The 12,380-nt window shown below is 37.7% G+C and overlaps 2 protein-coding genes across 2 annotated transcripts in view; one reads left to right on the top strand and one right to left on the bottom strand.

The window, feature by feature from the left end:
• The first annotated feature begins 3,862 nt into the window (after positions 1-3,862).
• Positions 3,863-8,826, top strand: ARL1 (ADP ribosylation factor like GTPase 1). The gene is made up of 6 exons (XM_053465048.1): positions 3,863-3,965; positions 5,527-5,664; positions 6,120-6,201; positions 6,561-6,672; positions 7,288-7,466; positions 8,064-8,826. Exons 1-6 carry the CDS (start codon positions 3,962-3,964, stop codon positions 8,092-8,094), a joined length of 546 nt encoding a protein of 181 aa, XP_053321023.1. The 5' UTR covers positions 3,863-3,961; the 3' UTR covers positions 8,095-8,826.
• The window catches only part of UTP20 (UTP20 small subunit processome component), a 47,849-nt gene continuing 44,057 nt past the window's right edge, over positions 8,589-12,380 (bottom strand). The window contains exons 60-62 of the mRNA XM_053465037.1: positions 11,425-11,551; positions 10,521-10,666; positions 8,589-9,170 (exon numbers count right to left, since the gene is read on the bottom strand). Of these exons, the coding sequence (XP_053321012.1) occupies positions 9,015-9,170; positions 10,521-10,666; positions 11,425-11,551 (429 nt within the window). The 3' untranslated portion in view covers positions 8,589-9,014. The remainder of the gene's footprint in view (positions 9,171-10,520; positions 10,667-11,424; positions 11,552-12,380) is intronic.

Raw genomic sequence — 12,380 nt, 5'->3', positions numbered from 1 at the left:
AGAAAAAAATGAAAAATATTAAAAATCATCTGAAATCCAAAAGAAATGTATATGTAATGTGAATTAATATGGATTAGCCCACTTTTGGGGATTAAACAGCCTCTACTCTTCTGGGTATGTTTTCCACAATAGTTTAAGTATGTCTGTAGGAATTTGTACCCATTCACCCAAAAGAACATTTGTGAGGTCAGGCACTGATGTTGGACGAGAAAGCCTGGTTTTCTACCTGCACTACCTGGCAAAGAGAGGTAACTACTGTTACTCCAGATGATATAGAAATACAACTCCAATCACCATATTAAGAAACAGGTATTTCAGAACTTTAGTAGAGCTCATTCTGAGAATGGTCAGTCTATAGGTTTATGGTACGCAGAAACATAGAATTTGATAGCAGATAAGAACCATTCCTACCATCTCGTCTGCCCGTTTTTCCCGATATAATGACTCCAACCTTAATCATTCCTTGGTCTTGTCTTAGATTCATGATAGCTTCATGCCTGTTCTGTGCATTTGTAAATTCCCTTGCTATATTAGCCTCTAGTGCTTCCACTGGGAGGGTTTAGAACCCCCAGTGACTACAACACTCATAACTTGTGCCAGTGTATGACCCATGCCCTGACCATCTGTTTTATTAACTCTTTGAATGCCAGTATGGAAAGGAATGCACACCTCAGTGCAAGGTAATGTAGCATTGTGTATGTATGTATGTGTAAGTAAGGTGTTAGATTGTGTGTACGTATGTGTGTACATATGTGTGTGTACACATGTGTTTTCGCATACATGTGTACATATGACACACATGTGTATGTAAGTGAATGTATGTGTGTAAGTATATGCTTGGTGTAAACCCTGCATTGTTAGTGTAGATCAAATGAGAATCACATGGAAACAGAGACCACCTGAATAACACATTTATTGCAAACCTTTATATGCGTAAAACTGCAAACAAAAATATTTCTTATATATTTATTTTATATAAAATGTGTGCCAGTGTTAATTTGTGTATCTCAAATGTTAGTATTTTAACTCTTTGCATGCAGTAATTCTACCACCAGCCTTTGTCAATATGGTAGTAGCTTTTGTGGGGGGTTTTTAATACACATTGTACATCAGGTATGAATTTACAGCTCCTGGTATATGCCACTGCCAAACACTCCTATTCATATTCAATAATATCTTCTGAGTGCAGTGATAACACCTATGCATTGGTTTGTCGCTTTGTTTCAGGAATAAAAGACCACATTTGGAATGTGTGCATTTTGCAATTTGAAATTTTGGCATCTGGTCATCCTGCGCCAATGTCCTTCTTGGGACATCATTGAAGCTGTCCAATTTAACTTACAGCATCAACCCATATATTTTTGAAAACTAGACACGCCAGGGTATTACAAGTTCTAGTATTTTAACTCTTGCTGTGCAAAAAATTCTAATATAGCATTTGTCAAAGTTTGTGGTATTAATTCTTTTGTGTTTTTTCCCCCAACACAATATACTTTAGGTGTAGATTTACAGCTCCTGGTATATGTTACTGACAAACAACACCCCAATATTTGTTCGACAACATCTCCTGAGTACAGTAATACTACCCATGGGTTTGTTTAGGGGCTAAAAGGCCACATTTAGGGGTTGCACATTTTTTTGTCATTTTGACATCTGGTCAATCTGTGCCCATGTCCTATTTGGACATCGTTGAACCTAGTCAGTTCAATTTACCCCATCAAACCATACATTTTCTTAAAACTAGACACCCCAGGGTATTTCAAATGCTAGTACTCTTTCCGTGTCAGGATTTTTGGAAAAACACAGCAACAATTTTAGGACTTGCTCATAAAAATACACTTTTTTACATTTTTGGGCATATTTTCTTTTAATGGAATGATTCCCCTTACGGTGTCATAGTAACATCGCTGGGGTCTTTTTAGTCTTTCATTTTATTAAATACCTATTTAAAAAAAAATATGTTTTTTTTCTTTACTGATCACATAAAGATTATTGTGCTGAGCTCCATTGAATTGCATGGTTGGCTGTAGATCCTCTGAGAACTCTTTTATTTTGAAGCAGCATGTCCCTTTCAAATGGCGTTTTTAAATGCTCCAATGAGCAATCGATTGGGGCCCCTGACTTTTTTTGTGTCGCTTAATGCCTCAATATCGAGGCACTTCAACAACACTGGCTGAGTATAGGAGGTGATTGTTGATCATCTGCTAAGCACTTTTTTAGTCACTTGGAGCTGCCATATTTGAAAGGCATCCAGCCTTTTAATATGGTGAATACGATTGCTCCTAGGAACGGTTGAATGGGGTCCCTACATTTTCAGCTAAGCGAAGAAAACGATTGTTGATCACTTAATATACTCGTTTGACGCTACTACATGCCAGGCAAGTCTATTGTCTTTAAGGGGATGCACTTCTGTTATGTGTCTGGCACGTCAATTGTCATCAAGGGGTTCACCATATAACATAGTGAATGTGGGCATGGTTGTTGGGGGGGGCAGCATTTCATCCTTGGAACAAGTCTTGAGCTGACCCTGGTGGCATTCTATGACTACGTTTTGCTATGTTGAAAGATGTTGCGATCTTCAGTACGACCCATTCTACTGCCAATGTTTTCCTTGGAGATGGCTGCCTATGCGCTTGATCTTCTACACTTAAACAGAATAATCAAAGTTCTTGTGGAATACAACCCACATGACACTCTGCAAGACTGATGATGTAAATACATATTTGGTATACAAGAACAATTCATTCAACTAGTAAATTGTGATAGACATAGACTGAGTAACTTCTCGGGCACTAAAATATGAAAATCACCCATATGTGCTAATATACCTGTCAATATTAGTCCCTACATTTTAAATGACCAAAGAGGGACACTTTTTCTGGGTATGAGCTGTACTTCACCAAGACTTTTTTATGCAACTTTTAAGAGACAGAGAGACAGACACCCAGACACCCTTAACGCATGTCGCACTAGGTGCTTACTCATTTAACGGGAGTTGTGCTGAGTGCCACTTACTTTTGCTGCTTGTATATATTTATTTGGAAGTTCCTGCGGGAACTTTGCCACTCTGCCCCTTCATTCCTCTTGTATCTGTATGTCAATTGCTGTATTGTACTTGTCGTTATCTGTATTATTTTCTTCTTTGTACAGCGCTGCGGAATCTGTCGGCGCTTTATAAATAAAGTATAATAATAATTTGGAGGGTCAGAATCCTGCCCCCGGTTCCCAGAGCACTATTTCTGATCAGGAGTGGGAGGCTTGCCAGTAGTAGAGACTTTTGTGATCATTTAATTCAAAAACACAATTTCTGCTTCTTATATAGACATTATTATAACTTTTAGGGGTGTAGAACACCTGGATACACTCATACCCATCAAATAGTTTAAGATAACGCAAAAGAAGGAAAGACGGAGTGGGGATTAGATGCCTAAACAGGGACACATGGGTGGTATGTATTTACATACAGTGCAGGGCTGGAACGGGAAGAACCAATCACATGAATATAAGGCAGCACAAAAAATCACCAACTGTGAAAATCTATGGGTCACGCGTACCCGTCATTGATCAGCAAAACAATCATTGCCATTGTGTAACCTACACAGTGCGACTTAGAACAGGTTGTACCTGCCCAACTGCTAATCACCCTTTTAATGACGAAACTGCTTTCGCGATTCAGCAGATTCGACGCGGATGGAGGAAAAAAAAACCCCGCCACTTAAAATAAAGCAATATCCAGTAGGCCATATGCGGTTATAGTCAGGAATCATATGCTCATAAGCTGTATTTATATAAATCTCTAAAAATAATTTAGTTTGATTTTTTTTTGTGTGTCGAATCTAACGTACGTTAATACGTAGGGCGACTTCGATGTGACGTGGAACTCTGAGCAGTACTTCCTGGTGTGAGACCGAACGTAGGAAAATCTGCTGTGGTGTGTGGGGAAGACGTTGAACGACTCGAAATGGGTGAGAATGGGATCGGTTAGGAAGGGAGCCTGGGTCTCTTATATGTATACACGGTGTAAAATGTACAGAGACGCCATTCGTTAATATTATAGCCATACATATAGGGTGTATAGATTCCCCTCGCCAATTAACGACTGCGAAATCTCAACCCCAGAGTATAGGTGGTGTCCTTTATCTTATGTCACTTCTGATATGTAGGCTCTAATATTGTGACCGTGGCTCTCTAACCATGAGTATACTGGTTTGCAGTAGTTTCATTTAACGTCAGTGCTGACTTAACTGGTAAACCTGGGGTTTACATAAAAAAGTGGTGTAAACCGTATAAAATGATTATTGCACTGAGAAAATCAGTTCTTCACCTGCTAAACCAAAAGAGAAAAGTGATCTTAAAATATAGCTGCTACATTGTAAAAGTTGTGTCTCTGTAAAATGTAGACTGGATCGTTTAGACTCGTGTATCAATTACATTAATGACAAAAACCAAAAAATATGTCAGGTTTATTCTGTAACATTAAATAAAAACATCAAGGGCATAAAGACTCACATTTGGTACTCGATACAAGTGTATGTGGCAGAGAGCGGAATACCCTAACGAGATCCCCGGCGTCTATCTGCGCCTATATTTAATAATCGTGTATTTTCACTTAAATAGCTTGTTGTGCCACTTTTCCTTTGTTTTGTTACATGAAAAGTTGGCGACATGGGCACCGACTACTCTAGCTTTAAGCTGGCCTGAAAAGAGCGTGCATATTGCTGGACAGTCCTTGTGCATATTTAGCGGAAGCCCTGGATGTCCTCGTTGAGATGAAGGCTGAGATATAATTGGATTATAAAGCCTGCGGACACAGTGGAAGGGATGATAACTCTTCCACATCAACAATTTCTTTGTGAACAACATTTGGGGTGTAAACTGTTTTACTTGAGGGTGCCAAGCAATCCTGAGTGAGAGTATGAAGAAGTCTCACCCGGACTGCCTTTTCAGCTGTAGTTCTAGAAAAACAGACATACAATTGTCCCAGACTAAATACTAGTTGGGGCAAATATATTTGACTTTTGTTCATTGCAATGCTTTTGCATGCTCATTGCAAAAGTTAAACGTACTGGAAATTGCCTTTTGTTTCAGAATGAAAGGAAAATCTCTTTTGAGGAGCCAAATCAACACAGTATCCATAGTACTGTAAACACTGTCGCTGGCCGTTTAGAGTGCCTGACGTTTGCAGCAATGCATAGAGCATAACATAAGAACTAGGATTTACAGAGACAACAGGCAAGGAGGGCCTTGCTCTAATGAGCTTACAATCTAGACGAAGTGCCTGAAGTGAGAGTTGTTTCGATTCTTCTACTTTATGAAGGCTCATTCCCAATAAATCCTTCTGCTACAATATGCCCATTTTATTTGCTTTATTTGTGCGACATTGTCTTATTTGTATATAAATACTTTCAGAACCAACATATTTAATTGCTCTATTATTTTTATAGTGTATACGTATATAGATATGGTATTGTGACTGGGCTGTAACTATTGATGTTCGCTATTCCTGAATTGCAATCTCTTTTACAGGGGGTTTCTTTTCCAGCATCTTCTCCAGCTTGTTTGGAACTCGGGAAATGAGAATTCTAATTCTGGGGTTAGATGGAGCTGGAAAGACCACAATTCTGTACAGGCTGCAAGTGGGAGAAGTTGTCACTACCATTCCAAGTATGTGTATTTATTTGTATATGCGGGCATGGCGACCTGCTTCCTAGTTTTGAGCATCCTAGACCTGTTAACTTTACATGGCAGAGCCAAGTTGCAAGAAGAATTATCAACTTGAAATGTAGTAATTCAATATTCACAGTAATTCAATATTCGTTCTTCTATCAGGGATGTCATGGGCATTAGACTATCCTTTTAAACTATTGCTTAATAATTGAGCACTGGCCTATACTCTGTATCACATTAAATTGCACACTTGCCATTTTTTCTGAGGTGTCATTGCTACTTGACAGCATGACAGAGCTGGTATTTTTGAATTTCTATGGAATCTTCCAAAGTACGGGAATTATGCCTTACCAAAGGGCAGTTTCTACCTTATTACAGTAGAACATGAAACAGGTATTTTATAGGTATATGGCACCGTGAATTACCTAAGATGCATCTTTCTTTTTTTTCAGCAATTGGTTTTAATGTTGAGACAGTGACATACAAGAACTTGAAATTCCAAGTGTGGGATTTAGGAGGACAAACAAGTATCAGGTATTGTGCTGGTGTGAATACCACAGGTTAAATACTGTTTATTAACTCTAATTACTGTTTTAGATTTGCAGTCTTTGTTTTAAAGGTTATATATATATATATATATATATATATATATATTACACAGATTATTTCTTACACTGAATGGTGACACTAGCTAGGTCTTCTTTGGCAACAGCTCGGGCAATATTTCTGGTATCTGTTTATGAATTGTAGCTGTCCATTGGTACATATGAGTTTTTAGACTACCAAAAAATTTTCAAGTCCACATAGCCAGACAGGTGGTGACAAAAAAAAAAGTATCCCTAACAAAGGATTGTAACGTTTTCTGCTGAAAAATAACTTTTGTTTCCCCCCAGACCCTATTGGCGCTGCTATTATTCCAACACTGATGCTGTGATATATGTGGTAGACAGCTGTGATAGAGACAGACTTGGGATCTCCAAATCAGAGCTTGTTGCCATGTTAGAGGTAAAGCACCATGTAGACAGTAAAAAAAAAAAGCGGATCAGAAACATCAATTATAAAAAGCAAAGCTGAAAATGTCCTTGTTTTCCATGTAAGAACTGCAAAATAGCCTTCTAATGATCGATTAGCCTTCTCAAATGATAAACTTGAATACGGTAACGATAAGGACCCCTGTACGCCTATAAAGATATTCCAATTTGTTTTTTAAATGGCCGTTTCCAGCTACAATAGTCATTTACAACCTTAACATCTACGCTGTATTTCTGATCCATTTCATGTTATTTTAATAGACAAAATTTGCATTCCTTTCTAAAACAATGACGTTTCTAAGTGATGAAACTTTTGAATGCTAGTGTATTATCTGGATCATCAAATCTTGTAATGGTTTATTGGTTCAATTAAATTATACGGTGATTAAGTAACTCACCTGTTAAGTGGATCATGATTATCAGTATGTTTTTTTTATTTATTAAATGTAGCCTGATAAGCTATAAAACGGATGTAAATTAAGGAACTCCTAATTGCAGTCTTTTGAAATGGATTAAATGTCTGTTTGATCCATGCTTAAGTAAAAAGCAACAGTACTATTAATCTGTTCAAAATGTAACTTTCCTTTAGGAAGAAGAGTTGAAAAAAGCCATTTTGGTTGTATTTGCAAACAAACAAGATATGGAACAGGCAATGACTCCTACGGAAGTTGCAAATTCTCTTGGTTTACCAGCTTTGAAAGATCGAAAATGGCAGATTTTCAAAACATCGGCTACAAAGGGCACTGGACTGGATGAAGCAATGGAATGGTAAAGATACAATTGTATCTGTTTCTTAGCCAGAGCCGCTGCTATTCTTGTCATTGTAATGTTTCCCATAACAAGTAGCGATTTGTCTGTATAGTATGTGGAGGGTTCATTGGGAGAAGGTGCCAAGAGGACACAATGGAGCAACATGCAGTGAAGCACATACCTGTAGAATAGACTGTACTTCTATAGGTGTTTGCATTTTTCATGTATTGTAGAACAGGCCAGTCTTGGTGCAGTTATTAAGGATGTACATAGGTTTAATTATTTGTATAGTTATGTTTTTCTTGGTACCTAAAGATGACAAACATCTTTATTACCAAAAAGTAAATTCACCTGCTCCCATAATCAAGCCCCTTACTACAGTGTGTTCCTATCAATTGTATAGATGTTACCATCAGGGGTTTTGTAAAAAAAAAAAAAATAGCTGTTCTGGTGCAAATGGGTAATGAAATGTTATTACTAATAGTTTTTACAGTAACTGAACTAGTTTGCAAGAGAATTGCTATTTATACACAATCCCTAGTCTGTCTATAGAGCTGAAACTGCCTTATAAAATTGTATTTTTATTGAATTAAACTACTCTTTTCTACGTTGCAGGTTGGTGGAGTCCCTGAAGAGCAGGCAGTAAAACTCTTACCACTCCACAAATGTGGCTGTATGTACATAGAACTCACCACCACCTGGACTTATCAAGAAGGATGTTAGAGATGCATCATCTATTCTCAAACGGCAGTGTACCATACTGTGCTATCACATGTGCTTTATCTATAAGTAGTGTAGCTTTACTTTATTTATATGAAATGTTTGTAATGACAATGGATCTTTGGAGAATGCACTTGGGTGTGAGGCCATTTTTCTTTGGGGTGGAGTATTTTTAATACTATAACAAAATGTCAACTACAATCTTATGGAGAGAATAGCCATAAACTACGTAGTTCAGTTTTCTTAGCTCTGTGGAGAAAGATTTTAAATTCTTCCAAAATAAACCATTTCTTTAATGACCTCTCTTGGAAATCTTTAACAAGCGATACTTGCTTGACCACGAAAATAGTGAAGTATAAAAGTGATATGTATCAAATGTCTTAAAAGGACTGCTGCATTTATACAATTTTTCTGGGGGGGGGAGGGGGAGAAGAGACCGGTCTACAACTGCTAGATGCATGTGCTTTAGGCAGAGTAAAATCAAACATTCCCTGTGGGTGGACTGCAACAGTTAATTTGGACATCCTGAAACTGTATGTATGAAGTCCGGATTTTATCAGTTCCGTTCTGAAACTTCTTGTGAAAACACACCCTTTACCCAGTTTTAAACTCTATATTCTGTTAATGTTAATAAACATGATCTATCAACCTGTCAGAAGTATTGTGGGTTCACAACGGGAACATTATACATTTCAGCTTTAATTATAAAATGTCAATCAGTACATTAAACTGTACAATAGTGTAAGAATGCTTCACACTGGTTGCCTCAGAGGTATATTAATGTACTTCAACCACACTCCATATATATACAATATTTTTCACTGCACAAAAGAGTCCGATAGTCTTTCATTGAACCATTGCTAAATTTTTAAGAGTATTGCTACGTGGTTTTTTGGCTTTATAGCCAGGGCGCAGGAACTCAATTTTTCTTTTTTTCGACTCAATTTTGTTTTTGTGTTTTTTAAGCTTCTTCTTAGCTGCCAGGTCTGGATTAGCCACCACCTAAAATTAAAACAAAACGTGTTGAAATTCAAGCACAGGCATTTTCCATTCTGGATCTCAATTGACAATGCTGTTTTTGTACTAGTGTACACAACCAAAAATCCTTAAAATGGGGTATTTAACCCCTTCATTCCCCTATAGACGGACCGGGACGTCCAAAAAACGCCCACAAAGAAACCCCTATGGACGTTTGACAGCCTGGACTCCCCCCTGGCAGCAGAAGCCGGCAGCGCTGGCTTTCTGCTGCCCGATCTCCCGTAACAGCTTCCGGCATGAAAGCCGGTAAGCCGTTACCGTTGAAAGTGCCCGATCGCGCAGTTGCAAACATGCGATCGGGCATTCCCTTCCGGGTTGCGTCACTGGGGATATCCTGCCCTCCGAAGAGGCACAGAGACGCTGCGATCTCTATGCAGATCTGTGAGGACCTGCATAGAGAGTGCAGGGGGATCGCGGGGAGGGGAGTGAGAAACCATCTCTCTCACTCCCCCTCCCGTCCTGAAAGAGAAAAGCAGAAAAAAAAAAAGTTAATTCATTTAAAAAATATTAAATAAATCATTAAAATAATAATATAAATAATACAAAAAAAATTATGTGAGCCGTGATGTCATTGTGACATCACTGGCATGTTCAGGAGGTCCCTAGGAAGACCTCTAACCATTTCTGTGTAAAAATAATATATAAAATTTTTTTTTAAAAACCAGCCAAACTTTTTTTTAAAAATAAGGGAAATCCATGGTGGATTTCTCCAGCAGTATCTGCCCAGGCCACCAGTCATATAAGTGTCTTAGTTGAAACTATGATGTTATATCATATTAATTCAGCAATCCTGCTGTTGTATGCATATGGTAGCTGAGAGGTCCCTTTAAACTTCCTTGGTGTGCATTGATTTCAATGGAAGAGCTTTCACTGCCGATTTTGCACCAGAATCACTTTTTATAAGTAAGCCCCAATTGTTCCCATATATTTCTCATTACTTTTTTTCACACACATATTTAGGAACTTTTTTGTGTTATTCTGGATCATCGTTGCTGCCTTGAGTAGAGCTCTTTCGTGTGTTACAGAAAATATAGCGCTCCTGACAATCCCTGGATTACGTGCATGTTTTTTTAAGACAGCTAATACAATTTCAGGAAACCTTGTAGCGATCACTTAACGTTCCGGTAACAGCCCTAAGTGTATTGTAAGAGGATCTCTAGACATAACAAATGAGCGTAAGATTCCATAATTCCCAATACTGCGGTGACTTTTACATAGGTTCAAATAGACGTTAATAAATTATGTGCTTATGATATATATATTTTATCTGGCCATCCAGCACTAGACATCTACAGAAAACAGATAAAGCAATACCTGTAATGCCTTTTGTTTTTTCCTCATGACCCTCTTCTGATTGGCTTGTTTCTGAACGGCTGAAAATGACAAAGAGAAATTCTCCAGCCCCACCAAGTTCTTAAGTAGGTCGATGATCTCTTGAGACAGATTTTTGAGGGTTGGATCTGAAAAAGAATACAGTACTTAATTGTATGAGCCTGCCTTATTTCTTAAAGAGATTTAATGTCCAACAGACTAAGGCTTTCCAATAGTCTTTTTACCTGCAGAAATCTACAATTATGATTTTTTTTTTTGTTTATATAGTGCATTCAGATAAAGTAGCTCTGAACAGTGGGTAAATAGGACATAATAGGTATATCATATAATAATTTGGACTTAAAATGCAATGGGGGGGCCTGCTCAGGAGCTAAAAACATCTGGTTAAAAGGAGAATTTATAATAAGAAAAAACATGCTTTTATATTATAGAATAGTGTGAGATTTTTCTTTTGATCTAGGTAACAACCAACCTAGGCAGATAGGAATGTTATACAAAGTTTATTAACGACATGCTAAAATCGCATACAAAGAAAGTATGCAGAAAATACAAGCTTGCTGTCTTAGATTGTGACAACTCAATATCAATGTGTCCGAGACAAGGCTTGCGTTGTGGCATTTATAGATATGTCCTTCGCAAAACCTTTTTGGGCTACCCTCTTCTATTTTGACACAGAATCCTAGGAATGTGCTTGTGCCCACATCATTCTGTGACACATCAGAGAGGATTGGGAGTGTTTGCGCATGCTAATCTTGGATATTGTTTTTATTTTCCACAACTATAATAGAAAAATATCATGTTGGATTTCAACTTGTGATCTAAATACGGTGTTTAGTCTGTGATAGATCTTGTTGAAGTGAAGTTTTCTTTACATTACGTTGCATACCTTGTTCTGAATAGGTGCTGTTCAACTCTCTGAAAAGTGGAGTGATGATAACAGGGAGAAATGGTTTGACTCTTTCTTTTCCAAGATCCACAGCCAGAGCTCCCAGGAATTTGAATATGCAAGTTCTCTGTAAGGTTGCACATGCACAGAGGATATGTAAGAAAAGTGAAATACCAGAACGCAATCATGGCTAATATGCAATACAAGTTACATTCCAAATAAGCTCCATGTCTAGTGGACTATCCTTCTGCCTTCATTTTGTATGGTTCCCAATGCTTTATACATCATACCAATTGGTGCAACCATGTTTTTCTTTTTTTTAATGGAACTAGAAAATGAGACTTCTGTCACTTAACTCCTTAACTCACTTACATAAGCAAGCCAAAAGCTTGCTTATGTACACTTCTTGCACATGCTCAGTAGCACTCCCACTGAAATCAATGTGAGCACAGCAGTGTTACATGTATACTATCCGAATACTGATGTTTTGCTAGCAAATATTGCCGCTGCTGCTAGTCCCACTATTTTCAGTCCTTTTGAGCATAAAGTATGTTTCCTGCTTAAACCTCCTGGTTCCAGTAGAAGTCTAATTTTCCAATCCAGTAATTAAAGAAAACTAAACTAGCATGCAAAATTGTCTTCAACATGTATACATAAATACATAACCTGATATAGTTAGGTCACCACCCAGGTTAGTTAAGCAAGAATACACACACTTCTGAAGCATTCTAAGTTTCCCTTGTTTCCAAAGCACAAAATATGCCAACCAACCATTCTAGTTTGCATATTTTCCAATTTATGATACATTTGAAAGAAAAAAAAAAAACATTTGTATATTACTACCACTATATGAGAAATACAGTGATACAGCCCCTTATCTGAGAGTTGATAAACTTGAAGTCTGTAATGTTATACACCATTCTAGAATAAATGTGCATTGATGCCAGTAATGTGTT

This window comes from Spea bombifrons, chromosome 4 (genome assembly GCF_027358695.1).
Source record: "Spea bombifrons isolate aSpeBom1 chromosome 4, aSpeBom1.2.pri, whole genome shotgun sequence".
In the NCBI taxonomy this organism is placed as follows: domain Eukaryota; kingdom Metazoa; phylum Chordata; class Amphibia; order Anura; family Pelobatidae; genus Spea; species Spea bombifrons.
This window is presented reverse-complemented; position numbering and strand designations above follow the sequence as displayed.

Excerpts from the sequence above, each read along its gene's own strand:
- ARL1 (XM_053465048.1), top strand. Across the intron at positions 5,665-6,119 it reads AGTTGTCACTACCATTCCAA|CAATTGGTTTTAATGTTGAG; the intron begins GTATGTGTATTT and ends CTTTTTTTTCAG. Across the intron at positions 7,467-8,063 it reads CTGGATGAAGCAATGGAATG|GTTGGTGGAGTCCCTGAAGA; the intron begins GTAAAGATACAA and ends TCTACGTTGCAG.